Here is a 25,075-nt window from a genome sequence, read left to right on the forward strand (position 1 = left end):
TTAGAAGAATTTCGAATCCAAATGATCAGACATTTATATCATCACAAAAAATTTTAATGGCACATTTGTGTGATATATCTTGAAGTGTAGCATGCGCAAAAAAGATCAACATTATATGTGAAAGCATAGCTTCTCTTGCAGCTTATTGATCTATAGGTTGTGGAGAGCGGGCGTGGTAACTAAGACTAAATAATCACTCTCACTCCTGTCACGTATTGTGAATACTTTTATTCCGTGTGTGGCATAGAACGCGTACTACAGAGAACTGATTTTGCTGCCGTAGGCCAGCGATATTTTTGGAAGGAAAAGCCAGTGGTTCTTTGTCCCCACAAATCTTAGACACACAATATTGTATGTGAAAGCTTTGCAACACTATGTATATTAATTTAAACCATTAACTTTTCCTATTTGTGTGTTCACACTACTTAAGTGATGTTGCTATTGGCTGACTTCATCACCTGTCCTGTACCTATATCAGCTGGCGAGATCATGTGACATGAGCTAGGAATGGCTTACAAAAGCACATTGCAATCTAGATTTCTGTGCTTCGGAAAGTAACAGGTGGTTTTTTGTGGAATGTGCATTTATACTTTCGTAATGCAAAAACGTGCAGTGTACTTGTTGCTTTACATCTGATTTTTTCAAAATTGTTTGTATTTTTTCCTTTTCTTTTTTCGGTGAGTTTCATTTCCTAAAGTGTAGGTAAATTCTATGCCAGTGTATAAAACCATAGCCATTTAAAGAATTTAGTTCCAAGGGAAAGTATAGTGTCACTTAGCACAGAAAAGGTGTTAATGATGCACTGGAATAGCTGGGTCGAATTTTTCCTGCCGATATTTCAAAACTGTTGAAGTGTTGTTTGACGACCACATACTTCAAGTGGAATGAACAGTTTTATTAGCAAACGGATGGTGTGGCTATGGGAAGCCCCCTAAGTCCCGTAATTGCAGACTTCTTTATGGAGAAATTCGAAGAACAGGCCTTAAGTACTGCCAGCAAGAAACCAAATGTATGGTTCTGATACGTGGACGACATGTTTGTGCTTTGGAGACATGGCAGGGAGGAACTAAGCCGGTTCCACGAAACATTTGAATAATAAACTCGAGAATTCAGTTTACAATGGAGGAGGAGGTAGACAGCAAATTACGTTTCCTCAATGTGCTTGTTTTTAGAAATGAAAATGGTAGTTTGGGACAGTCAGCATATCGCAAAGCCACGCACATGGACTGTTATTTGCACCGGGATACGAACCACCACCCACAACAGAAGCGGAGTGTTTTCAAAACGTTAGCGGACAGAGCTAGAAATATTTGCGAACCTGAGTTGCTTGACGCTGAGATGGAACATCTCCACAATGCACTAATAAAGATCGGATATTTGTCCACCGAAATAAAACGTGCGTTGAGACAGCGACGCAGAAATCATAGTGACGTCTACTGCAAAATCTAAAGTTTTCCTGCCGTTTGTTAAAAATGTAACGGACAGAATAGGGAGGATCTTGATGAAGCGGAATATCGCCATAATTTACGAGCTCACCAGGAAGATACAGGAATACCTTAAGCCTTCCAAGGACGCTCACAAACCATTGGAAAAAGCTGGAGTGTATAGGATCCCACGTAGCTGTGGAGATGTTTGTGGGTACCACTAAAAGAATTGCTTCAAAACGTTTGGAAGAGCACAGGGGCAATTGTAGACGAGGAGAAACGGAATGATCAGCTGTTGCAGAGCGTGAAATTGAACGCTATATGGATGCCGGTGTTAGAGGATGTGTACCACACGTCCACTACTGGGTGATGGCAGCGGCGATCGATGGCGACTGACGGAGGCCAATTGCACTGACGTTTAAGAACATGTGACGTTACGCCGTGGTGCGGGAGTGCGTGGACATGGAATTTATCGGCAGTCAGTAGTGAGCCAGTGGGCGTGTTGGACCTTCTATTGGGCTGCAGACCCCTTGAAGATGTCTCCCGCAGACGGGGACAAAATGTTGGGATTTGACAAAGAATTCACCAACCGACCACCGCATAACAGCCCGGATAATTATAATGAACATGACAGAAAAGGTGTAACCCAGGAGAAAGTGTAATTTTAACCTGGAAATCTGGGGAAAATCATGAATTATTTTTTCCTTGTCCGCGTATAAACGCTGATATAGCAGAGATGCTGAGTCGCAGATAGGTGTAACAAAAAGACCATCACAGAAGAAACTTTCGGTCAACAAAGCCTTTATAAAAACACACAAACACACAAACACACACACACACACACACACACACACACACACACACAGGAAGTCTATAAAAATGTGAAATATACTCCCATACAACAAACAGAATTCTTCCCCCTCCCCCGAGAACTCTGGGTTTCCATATGGACATATTGGGAAAAATCTTATGATGACTGTCACTTCCCACTGCTAATAATTTCATTTTTCAATGTACAACTGAGTTTGGCACACACACTTTGCAGATGTTGTTCATCAACTTTTTAAGCTATTAATTTTGCAGGCCAAAGGTTGAGAGAGCTCGCAGGCCACTTGAAAATATGGAGTTTGTTATTCTGCACAAAACCACAAGACCTAAGGAAGAATTAAAAGCAGAAATACAGAAACTTGGTGGTAAGGTAGTGTCAAAAGTTCACGATAAGCTTGCAGCAGTTATAGGAACACCAGGTAAATAAATTATCGTTGTAGGGTGTATGTTCAGTATCAGCATGAATTCAGTATTTTTAACCAATTTTTCTTTTTTTTTTTCAGATGCTGTTGAGAAAATGGGTAAAAAGGTAGAGGAAGCTAAAGACCTTGACATACAAATTGTATCTGAAGATTTCCTGGATGAGGTGAAAGATGGTGGTGCAACACTCATGATAAACAAAAAGAGTATTTGCTCATGGGGATCAGATGTAAGTTTACAGTATGAAATTCAAAATATGAGCAGTTCAACATGTTACAATACCACATTAAGTGATTGACTTTGTTTTTCTAGCCTAACAGCAGAATACCAAAAGACACTGAAACTAAATCCTCAAAAAGTAAAAGTAAGTACCTGATTTTTAATTCTTTGTTAACCAAGCATTGTTTATTCAAATAGTTTTAAAAGACTCTCTCTCTCTCTCTCTCTCTCTCTCTCTCTCTCTCTCTCTCTCTCTCTCTCTCTCTCTCTCTGTGTGTGTGTGTGTGTGTGTGTGTGTGTGTGTGTGTGTGTGTGAGAGAGAGAGAGAGAGAGAGAGAGAGAGAGCGCACATGCACGCATGAGAGGGAGGGGACACTTTTCCAGAGGAGAGGGAAGGGGAGTTACTTTGTATTGCCATAAATGTACATCTCATCATTACAAATGGAAAATACAAAAAGCATTAGCTAAAGGAGAAGAAACAATTTTTTTAAAAAATAACATCATAGGTTACTACCCAGTGTGTGTTTTAAATTTGAATATGCTTACCATTCAAATAATGTGAACTGCTTGTTGTTTGTAAACTCTAGAGTCTGGTAAAATACCACAAGCTGAAACCACACTAACATACTTGTAAAAGTTTCACACTGAAAAATTTTGTTGGAGGAGGGGGGGGGGGGGGGGGGTCACTGCACTGTCAAGAATGATCCCGTGTCGTAAACCTGCTTTCTGATAACTATGGTAATAAGTGTGAATTGTGGATTGACATGGGGCTACAAGATGTAATGATATAAGATGTTTTTGCTTTTTCTGTGAAAAGGCAGAAGTGATACTTGCCACTGCTATTAAGGTATCAGTCATTTGTAGCCCCCTAGTAACACTTTATTTCTGATGACAGTGACAGACGTAGTTCTGAATCATAAACACATGTGGGACATACGAGGCATAACAGTGACACTACTCTGAATTGTTCACACAGGATATTCTTGTTCTTTGCATCAATTGTAGGGAGTGATGACCAGCTTTTGGTGTAGAAAAGGTATCAGTTACTTGAAGTGCCAGACAATAATTGCTTTCTGATGACTGTCATGAGTAGAGTTCAAAACCGTGGACAGACATGAAGCATACAAGGTATAATACTAATGAGACTTCTCTAGATTGTTGTTTCATCAATTTCTTTCTTTTTTATGTCAGTGTTGGTGAGTGATACATTGGAACTGTTTTGACAATGTTGACTGGAATACTCTCTTTCAAATTCTGAAGGTGGCAAGGGTAAAATACAGGGAGCGAAAGGCTATTTACAATTTGTACAGAAACCAGATGGCAGTCATAAGAGTCGAGGGGCATGAAAGGGAAGCAGTGGTTGGGAAAGGAGTGAGACAGGGTTGTAACCTCTCCCCAATGTTATTCAATCTGTATATTGAGCAAGCAGTAAAGGAAACAAAGAAAAATTTGGAGTAGGTATTAAAATTCATGGAGAAGAAGTAAAAACTTTGATGTTCGCCGATGACATTGTAATTGTCAGAGACGGCAAAGGACTTGGAAGAGCAGTTGAACGGAATGGACATTGTCTTGAAAGGAGGGTATAAGATGAACATCAACAAAAGCAAAACGAGGATAATGGAATGTAGTCGAATTCAGTCAGGTGATGCTGAGGGAATTAAATTAGGAAATGAGACAATTAAAGTAGTAAAGGAGTTTTGCTATTTGGGGAGCAAAATAACTGATGATGGTCGAAGTAGAGAGGATATAAAATGTAGACTGGCAATGGCAAGGAAATCGTTTATGAAGAAGAGAAATTTGTTAACATCGAATATAAATTTATGTATCATGAAGTCGTTTCTGAAAGTATTTGTATGGAGTGTAGCCATGTATGGAAGTGAAACATGGACGATAACTAGTTTGGACAAGAAGAGAATAGAAGCTTTCGAAATGTGGTGCTACAGAAGAATGCTGAAGATTAGATGGGTAGATCACATAACTAACGAGGAGGTATTGAATAGGATTGGGGAGAAGAGAAGTTTGTGGCACAACTTGACTAGAAGAAGGGATCGGTTGGTAGGACATGTTCTGAGGCATCAAGGGATCACAAATTTAGCATTGGAGGGCAGCGTGGAGGGTAAAAATCGTAGAGGGAGACCAAGAGATGAATACACTAAGCAGATTTAGAAGGATGTAGGTTGCAGTAGGTACTGGGAGGTGAAGAGGCTAGCACAGGATAGAGTGGCATGGAGAGCTGCATCAAACCAGTCTCAGGACTGAAGACAACAACAACAACAACCACCCTATAATTGAGAAGTTCATAAAAGTTTTACCTTGCAGCCTTATTGAATGGCTGCCTTATTTATCTGGAAGAGCATGACAGTTTTTCAGTTTGGAGACATTAGCATTTATCAGAATCTCTCTGCACTGGCTAAGTTACAATATTGCAGTTGACATGATTGTTTTTAGAAAAGTCTCCTCTACAATATTGTTTATTGTCCAAAATACTGTAAATTCAAATTTAACCTCAAGAACGCCTCCAAAATCTGTTACTGAAAATTGAGAAAATCACTTTCTAGACCCAAAAATAACAACCAAGGAGTGATTTATCAGAATGTGTGTGTGTGTGTGTGTGTGTGTGTGTGTGTGTGTGTGTGTGTGTGTGTAACTAAACTAGTAGCCTTACATAGAGCAAGAACACTGACAAATGTTTCCTCAATTTTTTAATAAATTTTTGAAATTTGAAAAATCACAATTTTTTGTTGAGTTTGGGGCTAGTTATCTCTGGTGAGACTGAATATAAAATTTGATTTTTGCTCATTTTGTGCACCTGTATGACAGCAAAGTACTGCAAAAATTTGTACATTGATATTTGAAAATGAGAGTAGTTCACATTACACTGCAATAGATCTTATGGTTGGTGCCTATTTAAATGGTTTATTGTTTCATTCTAATTAAATTTAGTAGTAACCTATTTTTAGTTAACACTGTCACCCTATATTTGAGTAGTAATATCTATTTTAATAAAAAATATTAAACAAAAGAAACTTTTGCTTTAGTTCTATGTTAAAAAATAGCCCATTTACATCTTGATTTATTCTCAGTTAAGTAGCACATTATTAAAAGTTCAAAATGGTAAAAATAAAAACAAATGTTAAATTTCTCTGTTGTTGAAGAGGCTACAGTTTGTGCATGAGTTTAGTCCTCCAAACAAATGTGTCCAGGATCTCAGTGGACAGAGTAACAAGTCTACACAGGAGTCTAGTGGTTACTGTCAAGTGTTTGCATGAACTGTGTACCCCCGCTACATTTGCTGTGTGTGTCGTTGTTGTAAAGTCAGACTGTTCCGAAACCTCTGTTAGAGTGGATGTATGAACTTCACTGGAGTGTAGAATATTTTTTGTGCTTTTGTTGTGAGTGTAGTTTTAAATAAGTAAAATAATTTTAAAATTTAATAATTTGAAAGATTAAGTGGAATACAATAAAATGGATGAACAATGGCCGGCCTCGGTAGTCTCGCGGTTCTAGGCGGGCAGTCCGGAGCCGTGCGACTGCTACGGTCGCAGGTTCGAATCCTGCCTCGGGCATGGATGTGTGTGACGTCCTTAGGTTAGTTAGGTTTAAGTAGTTCTAAGTTCTAGGGGACTGATGACCACAGCAGTTGAGTCCCATAGCCATTTGATGAACAATGCCCTTTGGATAGGCATTAAGGGAAGTGTGTCACAAAACAGTTTATGGTTAAGTTTTAAAAAATGTTAATGACTTCGATGAAGTTATTAAAGGTTTGAGGGAAATAAAACTTGAACCCCCGACATGAACCACGGACCTTGCCGTTGGTGGGGAGGCTTGCGTGCCTCAGCGATACAGATGGCCGTACTGTAGGTGCAGCCACAATGGAGGGATATCTGTTGAGAGGCCAGACAAACACATGGTACCTGAAGAGGTGCAGAAGTCTTTTCAGTAGCTGCAGGGGCAACAGTCTGGATGACTGACTGATCTGGCCTTGTAACACTAACCAAAATGGCCTTGCTCTGCTGGTACTGCGAACGGCTGAAAGCAAGGGGAAACTACGGCCGTAATTTTCCCGAGAGCATGCAGCATTTACTGTATGGTTAAATGCTGATGGCGTCCTCTTGAGGAAAATATTCCGGAGGTAAAATAGTCCCCATTCAGATCTCCGGGCGGGGACTAATCAAGAGGATGTCGTTATCAGGAGAGAGAAAACTGCCATTCTACGGATTGGGGTGTGGAATGTCAGATCCCTTAATTGGACAGGTAGGTTAGATAATTTAAAAAGGAAAATGGATAGGTTTAAGTAAGATAAAGTGGGAATTAGTGAAGTTCGGTGGCAGGAGGAACCTGACTTTTGGTCAGGTGAATACAGGGTTATAAATACAAAATCAAATAGGGGTAATGCAGGAGTAGGTTTAATAATGAATAGGAAAATAGGAATGTGGGTAAGCTACTACAAACAGCATTATTGTGGCCCAGATAGACACGAAGCCCACGCCTACTATGGTAGTACAAGTTTATACGCCAACTAGCTCTGCAGATGATGAAGAAATTGAGGAAATGTGTGATGAGATAAAAGAAATTATTCCGGTAGTGAAGGGAGACGAAAATTTATTAGTCATGGGTGACTGGAATTCAACAGTAGAGAAAAGAAGAGAAGGAAACGTAGTAGGAGAATGTGGATTAGGGTTAAGAAATGAAAGAGGAAGCCACCTGGTAGAATTTTGCACAGAGCATAACTTAATCATAGCTAACACTTGGTTCAAGAATCATTCAAGAAGGTTGTATACATGGAAGAACCCTGGAGATAGTAGGTTTCAGATAGATTATATAATGGTAAGACAGAGATTTAGGAAGCAGGTTTTAAATTGTAAGACATTTCCAGGGGACTCTGACCACAATCTATTGGTTCTGAACTGTAGATTAAAACTGAAGAAACTGCAAAAAGGTGGGAATTTAAGGAGATTGGACCTGGACAAACTGACTAAATCAGGGGTTGTACAGTTCCAGGGAGACCATAAGGGAACAATTGACAGGAATGGGACAAAGAAATATAGTAGAAGAAGAATAGGTAGCTTTGAGCCATGGAAATAATGAAGGCAGCAGAGGATTAAGTAGGTAAAAAGACGAGAGCTAGAAAAAATCCTTGGGTAACAGAAGAAATATTGAATTTAATTGATGAAAGGAGAAAATACAAAATTGCAGAAAATGAAGCAGGCAAAAAGTAATACAAATGTCTCAAAAATGAGATCGACAGGAAGTGCAAAATGGCTAAGCAGGGATGTCTAAAGGACAAATGTAAGGATGTAGAGTCTTATCTCACTAGGGGCAAGATATACTGCCTACAGGAAAGTTAAAGAGACCTTTGGAGGAAAGAGAGCCACTTGTATGAATATCAAGAGCTTAAATGGAAACCCAGTCCTGAGCAAAGAAGGGAAAGCAGAAAGGTGGAAGGAGTATATAGAGGGTCTATACAAGGGCGATGTACGTGAGGACAATATTATGGAAATGGAAGAGGATGTAGATGAAGATGAAATGGGAGATACGATACTGCGTGAAGAGTTTGACAGAGCACTGAAAGACCTGAGTCGAAACAAGGCCCTTGGAGTAGACAACATTCCATTAGAACTACTGACAGCCTTGGGAGAGCCAGTCTTGAGAAAGCTGTACCATCTGGTGAGCAAGATGTATGAAACAGGCGAAATACCCTCAAACTTCAAGAAGAATATAATAATTCCAATCCCAAAGGAAGCCGGTGTTGACAGATGTGAAAATTACTGAACTATCAGTTTAATAAGTCACAGCTGCATAGTACTAACACGAATTCTTTATAGACGAATGGAAAAACTGGTAGAAGCCGACCTCGGGGAAGATCAGTTTGGAATTAGTAGAAATGTTGGAACACGTGAGGCAATACTGACCCTACGACTTATCTTAGAAGAAAGATTAAGGAAAGGCAAACCTACGTTTCTAGGATTTGTAGACTTAGAGAAAGCTTTTGACAATGTTGACTGGAATACTCTCTTTCAAATTCTGAAGGTGGCAGGGGTAAAATACTGTGAGCGAAAGGCTATTTACAATTTGTAGAGAAAGCAGATAGCAGTTATAAGAGTCGAGGGACATGAAAGGGAAGCAGTGGTTGGGAAGGGAGTGAGACAGGGTTGTAGCCTATCGCCTATGTTATTCAATCTGTATATTGAGCAAGCAGTAAAGGAAACAAAGAAAAATTTGGAGTAGGTATTAAAATTCATGGAGAAGAAGTAAAAACTTTGATGTTCGCCGATGACATTGTAATTGTCAGAGACGGCAAAGGACTTGGAAGAGCAGTTGAACGGAATGGACATTGTCTTGAAAGGAGGGTATAAGATGAACATCAACAAAAGCAAAACGAGGATAATGGAATGTAGTCGAATTCAGTCAGGTGATGCTGAGGGAATTAAATTAGGAAATGAGACAATTAAAGTAGTAAAGGAGTTTTGCTATTTGGGGAGCAAAATAACTGATGATGGTCGAAGTAGAGAGGATATAAAATGTAGACTGGCAATGGCAAGGAAATCGTTTATGAAGAAGAGAAATTTGTTAACATCGAATATAAATTTATGTATCATGAAGTCGTTTCTGAAAGTATTTGTATGGAGTGTAGCCATGTATGGAAGTGAAACATGGACGATAACTAGTTTGGACAAGAAGAGAATAGAAGCTTTCGAAATGTGGTGCTACAGAAGAATGCTGAAGATTAGATGGGTAGATCACATAACTAACGAGGAGGTATTGAATAGGATTGGGGAGAAGAGAAGTTTGTGGCACAACTTGACTAGAAGAAGGGATCGGTTGGTAGGACATGTTCTGAGGCATCAAGGGATCACAAATTTAGCATTGGAGGGCAGCGTGGAGGGTAAAAATCGTAGAGGGAGACCAAGAGATGAATACACTAAGCAGATTTAGAAGGATGTAGGTTGCAGTAGGTACTGGGAGGTGAAGAGGCTAGCACAGGATAGAGTGGCATGGAGAGCTGCATCAAACCAGTCTCAGGACTGAAGACAACAACAACAACAACCACCCTATAATTGAGAAGTTCATAAAAGTTTTACCTTGCAGCCTTATTGAATGGCTGCCTTATTTATCTGGAAGAGCATGACAGTTTTTCAGTTTGGAGACATTAGCATTTATCAGAATCTCTCTGCACTGGCTAAGTTACAATATTGCAGTTGACATGATTGTTTTTAGAAAAGTCTCCTCTACAATATTGTTTATTGTCCAAAATACTGTAAATTCAAATTTAACCTCAAGAACGCCTCCAAAATCTGTTACTGAAAATTGAGAAAATCACTTTCTAGACCCAAAAATAACAACCAAGGAGTGATTTATCAGAATGTGTGTGTGTGTGTGTGTGTGTGTGTGTGTGTGTGTGTGTGTGTGTGTGTAACTAAACTAGTAGCCTTACATAGAGCAAGAACACTGACAAATGTTTCCTCAATTTTTTAATAAATTTTTGAAATTTGAAAAATCACAATTTTTTGTTGAGTTTGGGGCTAGTTATCTCTGGTGAGACTGAATATAAAATTTGATTTTTGCTCATTTTGTGCACCTGTATGACAGCAAAGTACTGCAAAAATTTGTACATTGATATTTGAAAATGAGAGTAGTTCACATTACACTGCAATAGATCTTATGGTTGGTGCCTATTTAAATGGTTTATTGTTTCATTCTAATTAAATTTAGTAGTAACCTATTTTTAGTTAACACTGTCACCCTATATTTGAGTAGTAATATCTATTTTAATAAAAAATATTAAACAAAAGAAACTTTTGCTTTAGTTCTATGTTAAAAAATAGCCCATTTACATCTTGATTTATTCTCAGTTAAGTAGCACATTATTAAAAGTTCAAAATGGTAAAAATAAAAACAAATGTTAAATTTCTCTGTTGTTGAAGAGGCTACAGTTTGTGCATGAGTTTAGTCCTCCAAACAAATGTGTCCAGGATCTCAGTGGACAGAGTAACAAGTCTACACAGGAGTCTAGTGGTTACTGTCAAGTGTTTGCATGAACTGTGTACCCCCGCTACATTTGCTGTGTGTGTCGTTGTTGTAAAGTCAGACTGTTCCGAAACCTCTGTTAGAGTGGATGTATGAACTTCACTGGAGTGTAGAATATTTTTTGTGCTTTTGTTGTGAGTGTAGTTTTAAATAAGTAAAATAATTTTAAAATTTAATAATTTGAAAGATTAAGTGGAATACAATAAAATGGATGAACAATGGCCGGCCTCGGTAGTCTCGCGGTTCTAGGCGGGCAGTCCGGAGCCGTGCGACTGCTACGGTCGCAGGTTCGAATCCTGCCTCGGGCATGGATGTGTGTGACGTCCTTAGGTTAGTTAGGTTTAAGTAGTTCTAAGTTCTAGGGGACTGATGACCACAGCAGTTGAGTCCCATAGCCATTTGATGAACAATGCCCTTTGGATAGGCATTAAGGGAAGTGTGTCACAAAACAGTTTATGGTTAAGTTTTAAAAAATGTTAATGACTTCGATGAAGTTATTAAAGGTTTGAGGGAAATAAAACTTGAACCCCCGACATGAACCACGGACCTTGCCGTTGGTGGGGAGGCTTGCGTGCCTCAGCGATACAGATGGCCGTACTGTAGGTGCAGCCACAATGGAGGGATATCTGTTGAGAGGCCAGACAAACACATGGTACCTGAAGAGGTGCAGAAGTCTTTTCAGTAGCTGCAGGGGCAACAGTCTGGATGACTGACTGATCTGGCCTTGTAACACTAACCAAAATGGCCTTGCTCTGCTGGTACTGCGAACGGCTGAAAGCAAGGGGAAACTACGGCCGTAATTTTCCCGAGAGCATGCAGCATTTACTGTATGGTTAAATGCTGATGGCGTCCTCTTGAGGAAAATATTCCGGAGGTAAAATAGTCCCCATTCAGATCTCCGGGCGGGGACTAATCAAGAGGATGTCGTTATCAGGAGAGAGAAAACTGCCATTCTACGGATTGGGGTGTGGAATGTCAGATCCCTTAATTGGACAGGTAGGTTAGATAATTTAAAAAGGAAAATGGATAGGTTTAAGTAAGATAAAGTGGGAATTAGTGAAGTTCGGTGGCAGGAGGAACCTGACTTTTGGTCAGGTGAATACAGGGTTATAAATACAAAATCAAATAGGGGTAATGCAGGAGTAGGTTTAATAATGAATAGGAAAATAGGAATGTGGGTAAGCTACTACAAACAGCATTATTGTGGCCCAGATAGACACGAAGCCCACGCCTACTATGGTAGTACAAGTTTATACGCCAACTAGCTCTGCAGATGATGAAGAAATTGAGGAAATGTGTGATGAGATAAAAGAAATTATTCCGGTAGTGAAGGGAGACGAAAATTTATTAGTCATGGGTGACTGGAATTCAACAGTAGAGAAAAGAAGAGAAGGAAACGTAGTAGGAGAATGTGGATTAGGGTTAAGAAATGAAAGAGGAAGCCACCTGGTAGAATTTTGCACAGAGCATAACTTAATCATAGCTAACACTTGGTTCAAGAATCATTCAAGAAGGTTGTATACATGGAAGAACCCTGGAGATAGTAGGTTTCAGATAGATTATATAATGGTAAGACAGAGATTTAGGAAGCAGGTTTTAAATTGTAAGACATTTCCAGGGGACTCTGACCACAATCTATTGGTTCTGAACTGTAGATTAAAACTGAAGAAACTGCAAAAAGGTGGGAATTTAAGGAGATTGGACCTGGACAAACTGACTAAATCAGGGGTTGTACAGTTCCAGGGAGACCATAAGGGAACAATTGACAGGAATGGGACAAAGAAATATAGTAGAAGAAGAATAGGTAGCTTTGAGCCATGGAAATAATGAAGGCAGCAGAGGATTAAGTAGGTAAAAAGACGAGAGCTAGAAAAAATCCTTGGGTAACAGAAGAAATATTGAATTTAATTGATGAAAGGAGAAAATACAAAATTGCAGAAAATGAAGCAGGCAAAAAGTAATACAAATGTCTCAAAAATGAGATCGACAGGAAGTGCAAAATGGCTAAGCAGGGATGTCTAAAGGACAAATGTAAGGATGTAGAGTCTTATCTCACTAGGGGCAAGATATACTGCCTACAGGAAAGTTAAAGAGACCTTTGGAGGAAAGAGAGCCACTTGTATGAATATCAAGAGCTTAAATGGAAACCCAGTCCTGAGCAAAGAAGGGAAAGCAGAAAGGTGGAAGGAGTATATAGAGGGTCTATACAAGGGCGATGTACGTGAGGACAATATTATGGAAATGGAAGAGGATGTAGATGAAGATGAAATGGGAGATACGATACTGCGTGAAGAGTTTGACAGAGCACTGAAAGACCTGAGTCGAAACAAGGCCCTTGGAGTAGACAACATTCCATTAGAACTACTGACAGCCTTGGGAGAGCCAGTCTTGAGAAAGCTGTACCATCTGGTGAGCAAGATGTATGAAACAGGCGAAATACCCTCAAACTTCAAGAAGAATATAATAATTCCAATCCCAAAGGAAGCCGGTGTTGACAGATGTGAAAATTACTGAACTATCAGTTTAATAAGTCACAGCTGCATAGTACTAACACGAATTCTTTATAGACGAATGGAAAAACTGGTAGAAGCCGACCTCGGGGAAGATCAGTTTGGAATTAGTAGAAATGTTGGAACACGTGAGGCAATACTGACCCTACGACTTATCTTAGAAGAAAGATTAAGGAAAGGCAAACCTACGTTTCTAGGATTTGTAGACTTAGAGAAAGCTTTTGACAATGTTGACTGGAATACTCTCTTTCAAATTCTGAAGGTGGCAGGGGTAAAATACTGTGAGCGAAAGGCTATTTACAATTTGTAGAGAAAGCAGATAGCAGTTATAAGAGTCGAGGGACATGAAAGGGAAGCAGTGGTTGGGAAGGGAGTGAGACAGGGTTGTAGCCTATCGCCTATGTTATTCAATCTGTATATTGAGCAAGCACTAAAGAAATTTGTTAACATGGAGTATAGATTTAAGTGTCAGGAAGTCGTTTCTGAAAGTATTTGTATGGAAGTGAAACATGGATGATAACTAGTTTGGACAAGAAGAGAATAGAAGCTTTCGAAATGTGGTGCTACAGAAGAATGCTGAAGATAAGGTGGATAGATCACGTAACTAATGAGGAGGTATTGAATAGAATTGGGGAGAAGAGGAGTTTGTGGCACAACTTGACAAGAAGAAGGGACCTGTTGGTAGGACATGTTCTGAGGCATCGAGGGATCACAAATTTAGAAATTGGAGGGCAGCGTGGAGGGTAAAAATCGTAGAGGGAGACCAAGAGATGAATACACTAAACAGATTCAGAAGGATGTAGGTTGCAGTAAGTACTGGGAGATGAAGCTGCTTGCACAGGATAGAGTAGCATGGAGAGCTGCATCAAACCAGTCTCAGGACTGAAGACAACTACAAAGCTTGAACATTTTTCTGTGTTAAATAGCAAATTGGGTTTTGTTAGTTTCAATTTAGAAGTATATCCTGCTTTGAAAATAATAAAATTGAGAGGCGATAAAAGAACAGCTACTGAAAGCAAGGCACAGTGAATTTCAGACAAAATTGCAAAAGACTTAGAACCATGCTTTAATAATGCAGATACCAACAGTGTTTCTAAGAAAGAAGAAAATCTACCTCCAGAATCGTTGGACACTGAATATTTGAGCTTAATTTAGAAATTAAAAAGTAACTGTTCAGTGACACCTAAAGAAAAAAAACAAAAATTTAACTTGGCTCCCTGACTGAGCATGGTAGTCAACCAGTTTTAGGAAAGAAGAAAGGGGTAGGTATAAGTCAAGAAACAATTGAAAAGATAAAGCAGATTTTTGAGGATCACGAAAATCATTGAATGTGCCTTGGGTAGCAAAGATAGCAAAAGAGTTGTCATAAATGCAGCTAAAGTAAAAAAGCAGAAACGACTGACTAGTGCTTTCAAATTTATATGAACTTTACGTAGCTTTCAAAAATGTTCATCCTGAATGTAAAATTGTAAGGTCACAATTTTGTAACCTTCACTCTAAGTCATATATTTTGACTGTCTCCTCAGGAGCACACTCAGTGTGTGTGTGTGTGTGTGTGTGTGTGTGTGTGTGTGTGTGTGTGTCATCAAAATGTTATATTGATGATTGTGGGTGCAGAACTCAGTGATCCCAACTGCAAATAGTTATTAGATTTAACGGTCTGTGACACTAACAGTTATGACTACATGATGAGTTTGTGTGATAAACGCTCTGGTGAAGAAACCACTCTTGAATTGTGTTACAAACTTGAGGAGGAAGTGTGCGACAATGTTACCTTCAATCTGTGGAACACAACTGTCAGGGCTGAAATGGAAGCAGTGCTTAAACCTCAGGAAGAGTACTTTGACTCTTTAATTGGTAGTCACCACTATTTTTCTGAACTACAAATCAATTTTTTGAACAATAAAAAAGCACAACATTATGAAACTAAATGCATAGTCCCAGCTGATTTCGCAAGAATCTTTGCATCTGTGGTTCAGGATGAGATACAAGGGTACCATTGGGTTAAACACCAGGCAACTGTTCATCAATTTGTTCTGTACTACAGAAATGAGAAACATGAAGTTTGCAGTTCTTCAATTTACATTCTACGCAACTACTTGGAGCACAACTCTTTGGTTGTCCATATGTTTCAAAAGTGTGTAACAAATTACATAAGATGCCTTAGATTGAGAAGCTCGTACTGTTTAGATAGAAGTGGTAGTCAACACAAGAACAAAATAGATTTCAGCTTGTAGATCAAATGGCACTACTTTGCCTCTTGCCGTGGTAAAAATGCATGTGATGGAGTAGGAGGTACAACAAAACGTGAAGTGAGTAAAGCTAGCCTACAAAGAATGACCAGAGCCCAAATTCTTACAGTGGAGGACATGTATGCCTTTTTGAAGGAGAATATTAAAGGGATCACACATTTTCTTGGCAAAAATAGATGATTTTTTATATATAAAAACTTCAAACCACATTTGAAAATGGTATAGCAGTATAAGGAACAAGGCAATTCCATAAATATCTTGGCGTTGCACAAAACTTAGTTCAATGCTATCAGGAACCGAAATTTAGGAGGAAAATTGTTTCAGTAAAATTACATCTGTCTTTAACATTGAATGACATACTGGCATGTGTGTATGATGGACAACAGTGATTTGCACTCGTTGAAAGAAAAAGATCAGTAAACAATGATGTTTTTGTGCATTTTGTCACCCTGGTGGCCCAAGAATGTCAAGAGACCTCTGCTAGTGACAGAGTTTGGATACCAATGAAAAATGTATTAAGGAAGCTTCCATTGCTTGAACTTGTCACAGCAACTGGAGGATATTATCCTGTATCACAAAAGCTATCGGAAGAAATGAATGTACCATACAGTCACCAGCAGGATTAGGGAGCACCGCGTCTCAAAAGTATGTTAATTAAAAATATTTATTTTAAATTTGTCAAGATAATATAAATGTTTGATTCAGCAATTTTTCGAAGTTTCGCATGTAGTTCAGTACCTCAGCTTCAATAATAATTGATAACATCTAGCCATTATCATGCGTGAATTAGGCAACAGCCATAAGATCAATTTCAATGTAATGTGAATTGTTTCCTCATTTCCAAAATTTATATCTTTGTTCACAGTCAAATATCAATGTTGAAATTTTTACAGTACTTTGCTAACATATAGGCGAACAAAATACGCAAAATTCAAATTGTTATATCTAGTCCCTCCAGAGATAACTAGCCCCAAACTTTACAAAAAGTTAAGATTTCCAAATTTCAAAAATTTATAAAAAAATATGGAAATTTGTCATTGTTCTTGCTCTATTTTAGGCTATAAGTTTGATACATAACTAGAGAAAAAATACACTCTCATAAATCACTTCTTTGTTGTTACTTTTGGATCTAAAACGTGGACTTTCTAAATTTTCAGTACCAAACTTTGGAGGGCATTTTGACTCATTATTTTTCAATAAGGGTATTGTGTTTCATAAACAATCATTTCAATTGCAGTGTTTTAACTTAACCCAGTGCAGAGATATTCTAATTAATGCTAATGTCTCCAAATTGAAAAACTGTCATGCACTTACAGGTAAATATGGCTGGCATTCAATAAGAGTGTAAAAAAAAAAATTTTTAACTTCAATTATGGGGAATAAGGCAAAAGAATTTTAAAAGGTCGGTCAACCAGCTTAAAATTTATTGGATCACTTCACTTGGATTTGACCTATTTAGCTTTCACATAGTATAAATTATCATTTTTTTTCTGTGTTCGTGTGGATGTAGGTGGGTGTGCATGTGAGCGCACTGTAAATTATCAAATAGAAATAACATAACCTATTTTCAACATTTGAGATTAACTGTTGTAATTGGGGAACGATACGCTGATGTTTGTCACACAGAACATCAGTCACTGTAACCCCTAGAGCAAATGTGCTTTCTGATGACTGTAATTCATTAAGCTCTAAGTTACAGACAGATACGGAGCGCACACGTTTTGGCAGAGGAAGTGTTTTTTTTATCAAGTGCTCAGTCTTTTTCACTAAGTGAAAGGTGTAGTTCCAGATTGCATTTCTGGAGTGCCAGTATTATCTTTCTGATAATGTGAAGTGGTTACGAAATGACTATTGTTTTATCATTATCTGTAAGAAAGCCTACGAAAACAAGAAAACTTCAATATGTAAGTAAACTGTTTACTACTTCAAAAAATATACGGGGTAATCACACAAAAAAATTTAAAAAGGTCAGGCAACCAGCTTAAAATTTAGTGGATCACTTCACTTGGATTTGACCTATTTAGCTTTTACTTAGTATAAATTAACCTTTTTACTTTCTGTGTTCATGTGGATGTAGGTGGGTGTGCATGTGCGCGCGCTGTAAATTATTGAATAGAAATAACATAACCTATTTTCAACATTTGATATTAACTGTTGTAATTGGGGAACGATACGCTGATGTTTGTCACACAGAACATCAGTCACTGTAACCCCTAGAGCAAATGTGCTTTCTGATGACTGTAATTCATTAAGCTCTAAGTTACAGACAGATACGGAGCACACACGACTTGGCAGAGGAAGTGTTTTTTTTAATCAAGTGCTCAGCCTTTTTCACTAAGTGAAAGGTGTAGTTCCAGATTGCATTTCTGGAGTGCCAATATTATCTTTCTGATAATGTGAAGTGGTTATGAAATGACTATTGTTTTATTATTATCTGTAAGAAAGCAAATGAAAACAATAAAACTTGAAAATATGTAAGTAAACTGTTTATTATTTCAAAAAATCACCATAAATTTTAATACATGTAGCCCACTGAGAGACAGTCAATGCCTTAATGTGAAAATGTTTGCAGTTGCCTACAGAATCATGAATGTACCCGTTCCTCTTTGCCCTAAGCAAGTTGATGGGTACCAGTGTCTTTCTTCAGGCTCCAAAAATATGGAAACAGCATGGGGAGAGGTTGGCATTGCATGGAGGATATGTAAGAGCTTCCAACAAAGCTTCTGCTTCATACTTGAAACAATCTTGACAACATATGGATGGGCCTGAAGACAGACATTTGTGGCCATCAGTTTATCAGGTGAAGAAATACACACCTGGATACAATCCTGGTTCCATAGGTAACTACAAACATTTTTCTGTGAAGGCACTAGTTGTCTTTTATCACAATTTAATAAATGTGTTCACAGTTATGGCAATTACTTTTAAAGTAATAAAAGTTTACTTACTTTTTTCTCCATTTGCTTCATTCTCATTTGATTGCTCTAACATCTACTCTGTTTTACCTGAGTAAGCCTTCATAGTACAGAATTTGATGCTGAACAGATGCTTTTCAGTTGCCCTCTTATTTATTCTCTGTAGGCTAGTAATTCTAAAATGTCCTCTAATGGTAGAAAATCCACGTACCTGTTAATGCTTTCTTTCCAAATTTCCATTCAATCTGGATCTTGTTCCATGATCACAAGCTGGTTGCTCAGTAATTATGAAGGTTTGTAAATTATAAATGATTCATTGACAGGCACATGAAGAAGACTGATTGCTTCACTAACTTACAGCAGGCAAATCCTTTTGTTGTAGGGGGGGGGGGGGGGGGGCAGGGGAATAGAGACATAGGCGTAGCAGAGTTCCATTGTGGTGGTTGAATACATGGTGCTGAACTGCAGGTTAAATGGGGACGAGTGGGAGAGGGGAGAAATGAGTGGGGAGGGTGGCAGACAGTTGGGCAAAGGCAACAGGTATATAAGATAGGAATGTGAGAGGAAGAGGCAGCAGGTACAGGGGATAGAAGTGCCACACAAGGGTAGTGGCATCTGTGAGCTTGTGCAGTGCATCATGACTATGACATGAAGCAGTAGATGAGGAGGGGTTATTGAGAAATATACTGTGGGTGCAGAGCGTTAAGGTCATATGACAGGGTGGAAGTCTGTGTGAAGCAGGGACTAGTGGAGACTGAGGTCGAAAGAATGACAAGAATAGTGTTCAAGGGCGCGCGCGCGCCCACACACACACACACACACACACACACACACACACACACACACACACACACACACACACACACACACAACCTCCCCCCCCCCCCCTCCCCTTCTATACCGTTAAGAAAAGTTGGTGTTGGGAGGGAAGAATCCAGATGGCCCTAGTTGTGAAACACCCATGGAAATAAAAGTGTAAGCTGAACAGTTTTCTGTCACTGCTCTTTACCACAATTTGGCTGTGGCCAGTCATTCTGGTGGACGGCTCGTTGTTTGTCATACCAGCATCCATTTGCATGATCAGAGATTAATAGTTGTGCAGCACAAAATGCTGTGCATAAATTGCAGGCAGAGGTGGTATGACGTAGTTGCTTGCAACAAGTGGCCCTGCCTCTGATGGAATAGGATAAGCTTGTAGCTGGACTTGGAAAGGATGTGTTGGAGAGGTAAATTGGACAGGCCTTGCATGGAGGTCTAAACAATGTTATATGCGTCAAAGGGTTGGGCGTGGGTGTGGTGTAGTGATGGGCCATGATATTGGGACAAATTCATATTCTTGAGGATAAAAAAAACTTGTTTCACAAAGCACCTAACATCCTGCACAAGTCGGTCTGTTGATTATTCATGTGATTTTGAAATGCAAACCTGCTGGATTTTGGACATTTTTGAACACATTCTAAGTTGGTTTCCGAATGAATTATAAGTTGGTTTCCGAATGAATTATAAGTTGGTTTCCGAATGAATTATAAGTTGGTTTCCGAATGAATTATAAGTTGGTTTCCGAATGAATTACAAGTTGGTTTCCGAATGAATTACAAGTTGGTTTCCGAATGAATTACAAGTTGGTTTCCGAATGAATTACAAGTTGGTTTCCGAATGAATTACAAGTTGGTTTCCGAATGAATTACAAGTTGGTTTCCGAATGAATTACAAGTTGGTTTCCGAATGAATTACAAGTTGGTTTCCGAATGAATTACAGGTTGGTTTCCGAATGAATTACAGGTTGGTTTCCGAATGAATTACAGGTTGGTTTCCGAATGAATTACAGGTTGGTTTCCGAATGAATTACAGGTTGGTTTCCGAATGAATTATAGGTTGGTTTCCGAATGAATTATAGGTTGGTTTCCGAATGAATTATAGGTTGGTTTCCGAATGAATTATAGGTTGGTTTTTGAATGTGTGCATAGTGTACGTGATGTCTCTGCGAGGGGAATCCTCGTCGCATTTAGAAATGAACTTTCCTGCAGACAAAACGGGACCGGGCTATACGAGCTGAGTGGAATAAAGCCGAACCGGTGAATACTAACTGTTGCTTGTTTATGTGGTCGATTTGGTTTGCAAATGTGAAGCATTGTTATAATTTACTAGTGAAATCCATATATTCCCACTACCAGAGTGGAAATAATCAACTAACAGAAATAACAGGTAAGAAAGATTATGTATTATCTTCTCGGTGTATCCACGAAAGTGAAATTCTAACAGAAAATTTTTGGCCAGATCGCTATACTAGAAAGGGCCAGTTGTAATCCCCGGCTAGCAGCCTTTTAAGTTCCATTCTGGGAGTAGCACGGAAAACGCATTGTACGAACATCTAATAACGCCTAACCAGAGAATAATCACTGGATAACTAAACTGGTGATTGTGGCAGAGTTAGTAAAGTTAACCGGAGAATGAGTTTCGACAGTGGCAGGAATTGTTACAGAATTAGCGATGACAAGACTGATTGTTTGAACGAGGATGGAGAAAAAAAAAAACGAGGACGCACAAATTGTGGAAGAATATGAATATTACAAATCTATACAAAAATTTCGTTCTGCTACTTTTCGGTCTCATGCATGATAAACTGGAGCGTATGAATGAACTGTGAAACTTTTTCCTAACAACATCTAACTTAAAACTTTGTGATTGTAGTAGGCCAAATAGGTATTTCGTATTGGTACCTTGTGAATTATATTGTCGTACTGTGAAAATGATCATTATTGCCAAAACAGTCCCGCCTATTTGGTGTGTGTTGCAATTGTTACAATATTAGGAATGCTTATTTTGTTTTATCCAGCACACAGTGGCAAAATAGACGTAATCAGATCGAGAAACCACACCAGTCTTGGGCATTATTTGTATTAAACAGCTTTTTCAGTATTAGACGACAGCATTTCAATTTCTCTCATTAGCAAAACATTTGGCGAACTTTGATGAGGTAATAGTTCTTTCACAGAAAGGAAAGCACGCCATGTAAAGCTTTAGCAAGATTAGAGGGAAAAATCGCTAGGACCCAAGGATTCAAGAAATGCGTACTGTCTTGCCTGTCTCTTGTCTTTACTGGTTTTAGGTATCCTATATTTAATTTTGTCGCACAGATGAGCAAGTTATTAGCTAATAAGCAATAAAGAGTCCAGATTTTTCTGAAGAATTCTAGTTCTTGTTCTCCCATCCAGTATTAATTGCTTTAAAAAAAGACAGGGTCAGGATGTCAAACCGGCCAACTGGATGCAGGAGAGGCACTACGGGACATTTTAATTTCCACTGTCCTGAAATAGTTTGATGGCATGCATTACAAAAAATGTTTGCAGGGTGTATACGACTCGGGAGATCCGGGGAAAACCCGGGAATTTTTTCATCAGGGAGAACTGGGAAAAACCTGGGATATTTTTAGAATTCCAGGAATTTTTTATTGTTTTACTTTTCAGTTAAATTTTTGTAATTTTAACTGGTAAGAACTCTAACAAAGGATATTACTGTATCCCGCTACTGCAGAATAATACTTCAACAATAAAACATAAACGCGAGAAAAAAATGAAAATAACTTAAATTGCAAAGGAAATGCGCCATATACGATGACACACATTGCTCATGCAAGCGTCTGCCAATTGAAAATGTGTCAAAGGATTTAGGAAGACTATGCAGTGCTTCATAACAACAAATTGCCTCCAATGAACGTGAAGTCGCAATTGTTTACATTCGATTTGTTTTAGCAGTTACGCGCGGGCGCATGTGCAGTTGTCACGTTTGAGTAGTAGACTCTCCCGCTTCTGCCAACAGGAATGTGGCTGTTGGCTGTGCAAGCAGTCGTAGCAAGCAGCTAGATGCTACCGGGAAAAGATGACGCCAAATTCATATTCTTGAGGGATAAAACTTGTTTCACAAAGCACCTAGCATCCATCGCACGTTTGCCTATCGATTATTCATATGATATTGAAACGCTTCCCTGTTGGTTTTTGAACATTTTTGAACACATTTTGAGTTGATTTCTGAATGAATCATAAGCTGACGTTTGAATGCAAGCATAGTGTATGTGATGTCTCTGTCAGGAGAATCCTCATTGCAACTAGAAATAAACTTTCCGCAGATGGGGACGGGGCTATACGAGCCAAGTGATTAAAGCCTAATGGATGAATGCCAATTGCTGTCTGATTATGTGGTTGATTGGGTTTGCGAAAGATCAGCATTGTCATAATTACTAGCGAAATCCATAGATTCAGACTACCAGAATGGAAGTAAACGACTGACAGGAATAAGAGGTGAGAAAGATTATGTATTATCTTCTCAGTCTATTCAAGAAAATGAAATTTTGACAGAAAATTTTTGGCCAGATCACTACACTAGTAAGGACCAGTAGTTCAGTCCCCAGGCTAGCAGCCGAGTAAGTTCTATTCTGGAAGTAATGCAGAAAACGTGTTGTTCGAACACGTTATAACGCGTAATTGGGAAATAATCGCGGGGTAACTAAACCTGTGATTCTGGCAGGGTTAGTGAACTTAATCGGTGAACAAATTTTGACAGTGGCAGAAATAGCTACAGAATTGGTGATGACAATATTGTTTGTTAGGACAAGGAAGTAGAAGAAACAGGGATATCACACAAATTATGGAAGAATAAGACGATTCCAAATTTATATAAAAATTTCGTAATACTGCTTTTCGATCTCGTGCTTTCGTGCTTGAGAAGCTGGTGCGTATGAATGAAACGTGAAACTCTTTCCTAACATAAAGCTTTTTGCTTGTAGTAGGCCTAATAGGCATTTGATGTTGGCACTTATTGAATTATATTCTGTCGTGTTATAAAAATGACTATTTGTGCCAAAACAGTCTCGTTTATTTGGTGTGTTACAAAATTGCTGCCATATTAGAAAGGCCTATTTTGTTTTATCTAGCAGACAGTGACAAAATATACGTAACCAGCTTGAGAAACCACATCAGTCTTGGGTATTATTTGTATTAACAGATTTTTTGTATCAGGTTATGACATTTCGATTTTTCATGTAGCAAAACGTTTGACGAACTTTGATGAGGTAATAGATTCTTTCGCAGAAAGGAACGCATACCATGTAAAGCTGTAGCAAGATTGAGAGAAAAAAATTCTAGGAGCTAAGGTTTGAAGAAATGTGTAATTTCTTGCTTATCTCTTGTCAGTATTGGTTTTAAATATCCTGTATTTAATTTTATGTAACACAAAACAGCAAGTATTAACTAATAGGCAATAAACATTTAAGATTTTCTGAAGAGTTCTTGTTCTCTCGATTACAAATAATCCCATCCACTATTAATTGTGAGAGAGGGGTCCTTAAAAAAAAAAAAAAAAAAAAAAAAAAAAAAAAAAAAAAAAAAAAAAAAAAGGGGGGGGGGGGGGGCAGGCTGTAAAACAGGCAGACCGGGAGCAGGAGAGGCACCAGAGGACATTTCAACTTCCACTGTCTTCAATGTAGTTCGCACGTGCGGTAGAAAAATGCTTTATGAAGAGGTGTGGCACTGTACTTTGGCACACTTAGACCAAATAATGTCTTATGTTTCAGACTTTACAGAAAGATGTGCGCTACAAGACAAACATATTTTGAAAATTAGGTTTTTTTAGTATTGACCCGGTTCGCAAATGTCGTAGATCCGGGGCTGACGTGCAGAGCAGTCTGAGTTATAGTGGGTAGTCAACACATGACCCGTGTTTACATTTAGTGATTTTGCTGTTTCTCCTTTGTTTACTCTCACGTCAAATGAAAACGAAATGGATATCTGTGGTCGGTAGCTATCAAGTGAATTAAAACCCATTCACATAATTACGGAAGGATGGAATATGGCACTAGTTTCAGATTTTATTTTATTTCCACATTTCTGACAGTCAAGCATTAATCGCCTTGCGGAACAATGAAGTTATTTTTGTCTGTTTGGTCAAGAAATTTGACTTTTGTTAACCTTTCTGCAGAGGCAGCCAATGTATTTGAAACAAAATGTTTAATTCCACAGTACTGGCTAGTTTCAACTTTTCTCTGTATTTCAGGTGCACGTTTTCATTTTCTAGCACGTATGGCATTATGCCATAATAAAGAATCAAACATGATATAATGCAGTACTGGTGCTCCAAGAAAATTTACATCCCAAAAACCACACTGAAAAGCTTAATATCAGGTCGAGGTCTATTTCATTGGGAATCTGGACATACGAATGCACCCTTAAAGTATGCACTTTAAATTTGCACATTTTAATATGGTTCACGAAATTCTGATGCTCTTACAGTACTCTCTGATGTCCTGTTTCTTTTATGACATAATGTATAATCTTTTAATGTTTTACACGTACATACATACGGGATTCCTACGTCATGGTAGCTACGCAAGCGCGCGATGTCGCCTGTTATCTGCGCTCTCTGGCAACTGCTGAAATGAACGTATTTCAAACAGGTTGTCGGAAAATATTGTAAATAGTGGTTTG

General features: G+C 38.6%; 1 protein-coding gene and 2 non-coding genes across 3 annotated transcripts in view; all 3 read left to right on the plus strand.

The window, feature by feature from the left end:
- LOC126284734 (poly [ADP-ribose] polymerase) overlaps nt 1-25,075 on the plus strand; it is a 128,189-nt gene that overhangs the window by 40,140 nt on the left and 62,974 nt on the right. The window contains exons 8-10 of the mRNA XM_049983872.1: nt 2,508-2,671; nt 2,756-2,901; nt 2,985-3,036. Coding sequence (XP_049839829.1) covers nt 2,508-2,671; nt 2,756-2,901; nt 2,985-3,036 — 362 coding nt within the window. The remainder of the gene's footprint in view (nt 1-2,507; nt 2,672-2,755; nt 2,902-2,984; nt 3,037-25,075) is intronic.
- LOC126285665 (small Cajal body-specific RNA 8) lies at nt 17,275-17,401 on the plus strand. Its single transcript, XR_007551675.1, has one exon. It is a non-coding gene; the product is annotated as a small Cajal body-specific RNA 8 (non-coding RNA).
- LOC126285664 (small Cajal body-specific RNA 8) lies at nt 17,842-17,968 on the plus strand. The gene has a single exon (XR_007551674.1). It is a non-coding gene; the product is annotated as a small Cajal body-specific RNA 8 (non-coding RNA).

This window comes from Schistocerca gregaria, chromosome 8, assembly GCF_023897955.1.
Source record: "Schistocerca gregaria isolate iqSchGreg1 chromosome 8, iqSchGreg1.2, whole genome shotgun sequence".
NCBI classification, from domain to species: domain Eukaryota; kingdom Metazoa; phylum Arthropoda; class Insecta; order Orthoptera; family Acrididae; genus Schistocerca; species Schistocerca gregaria.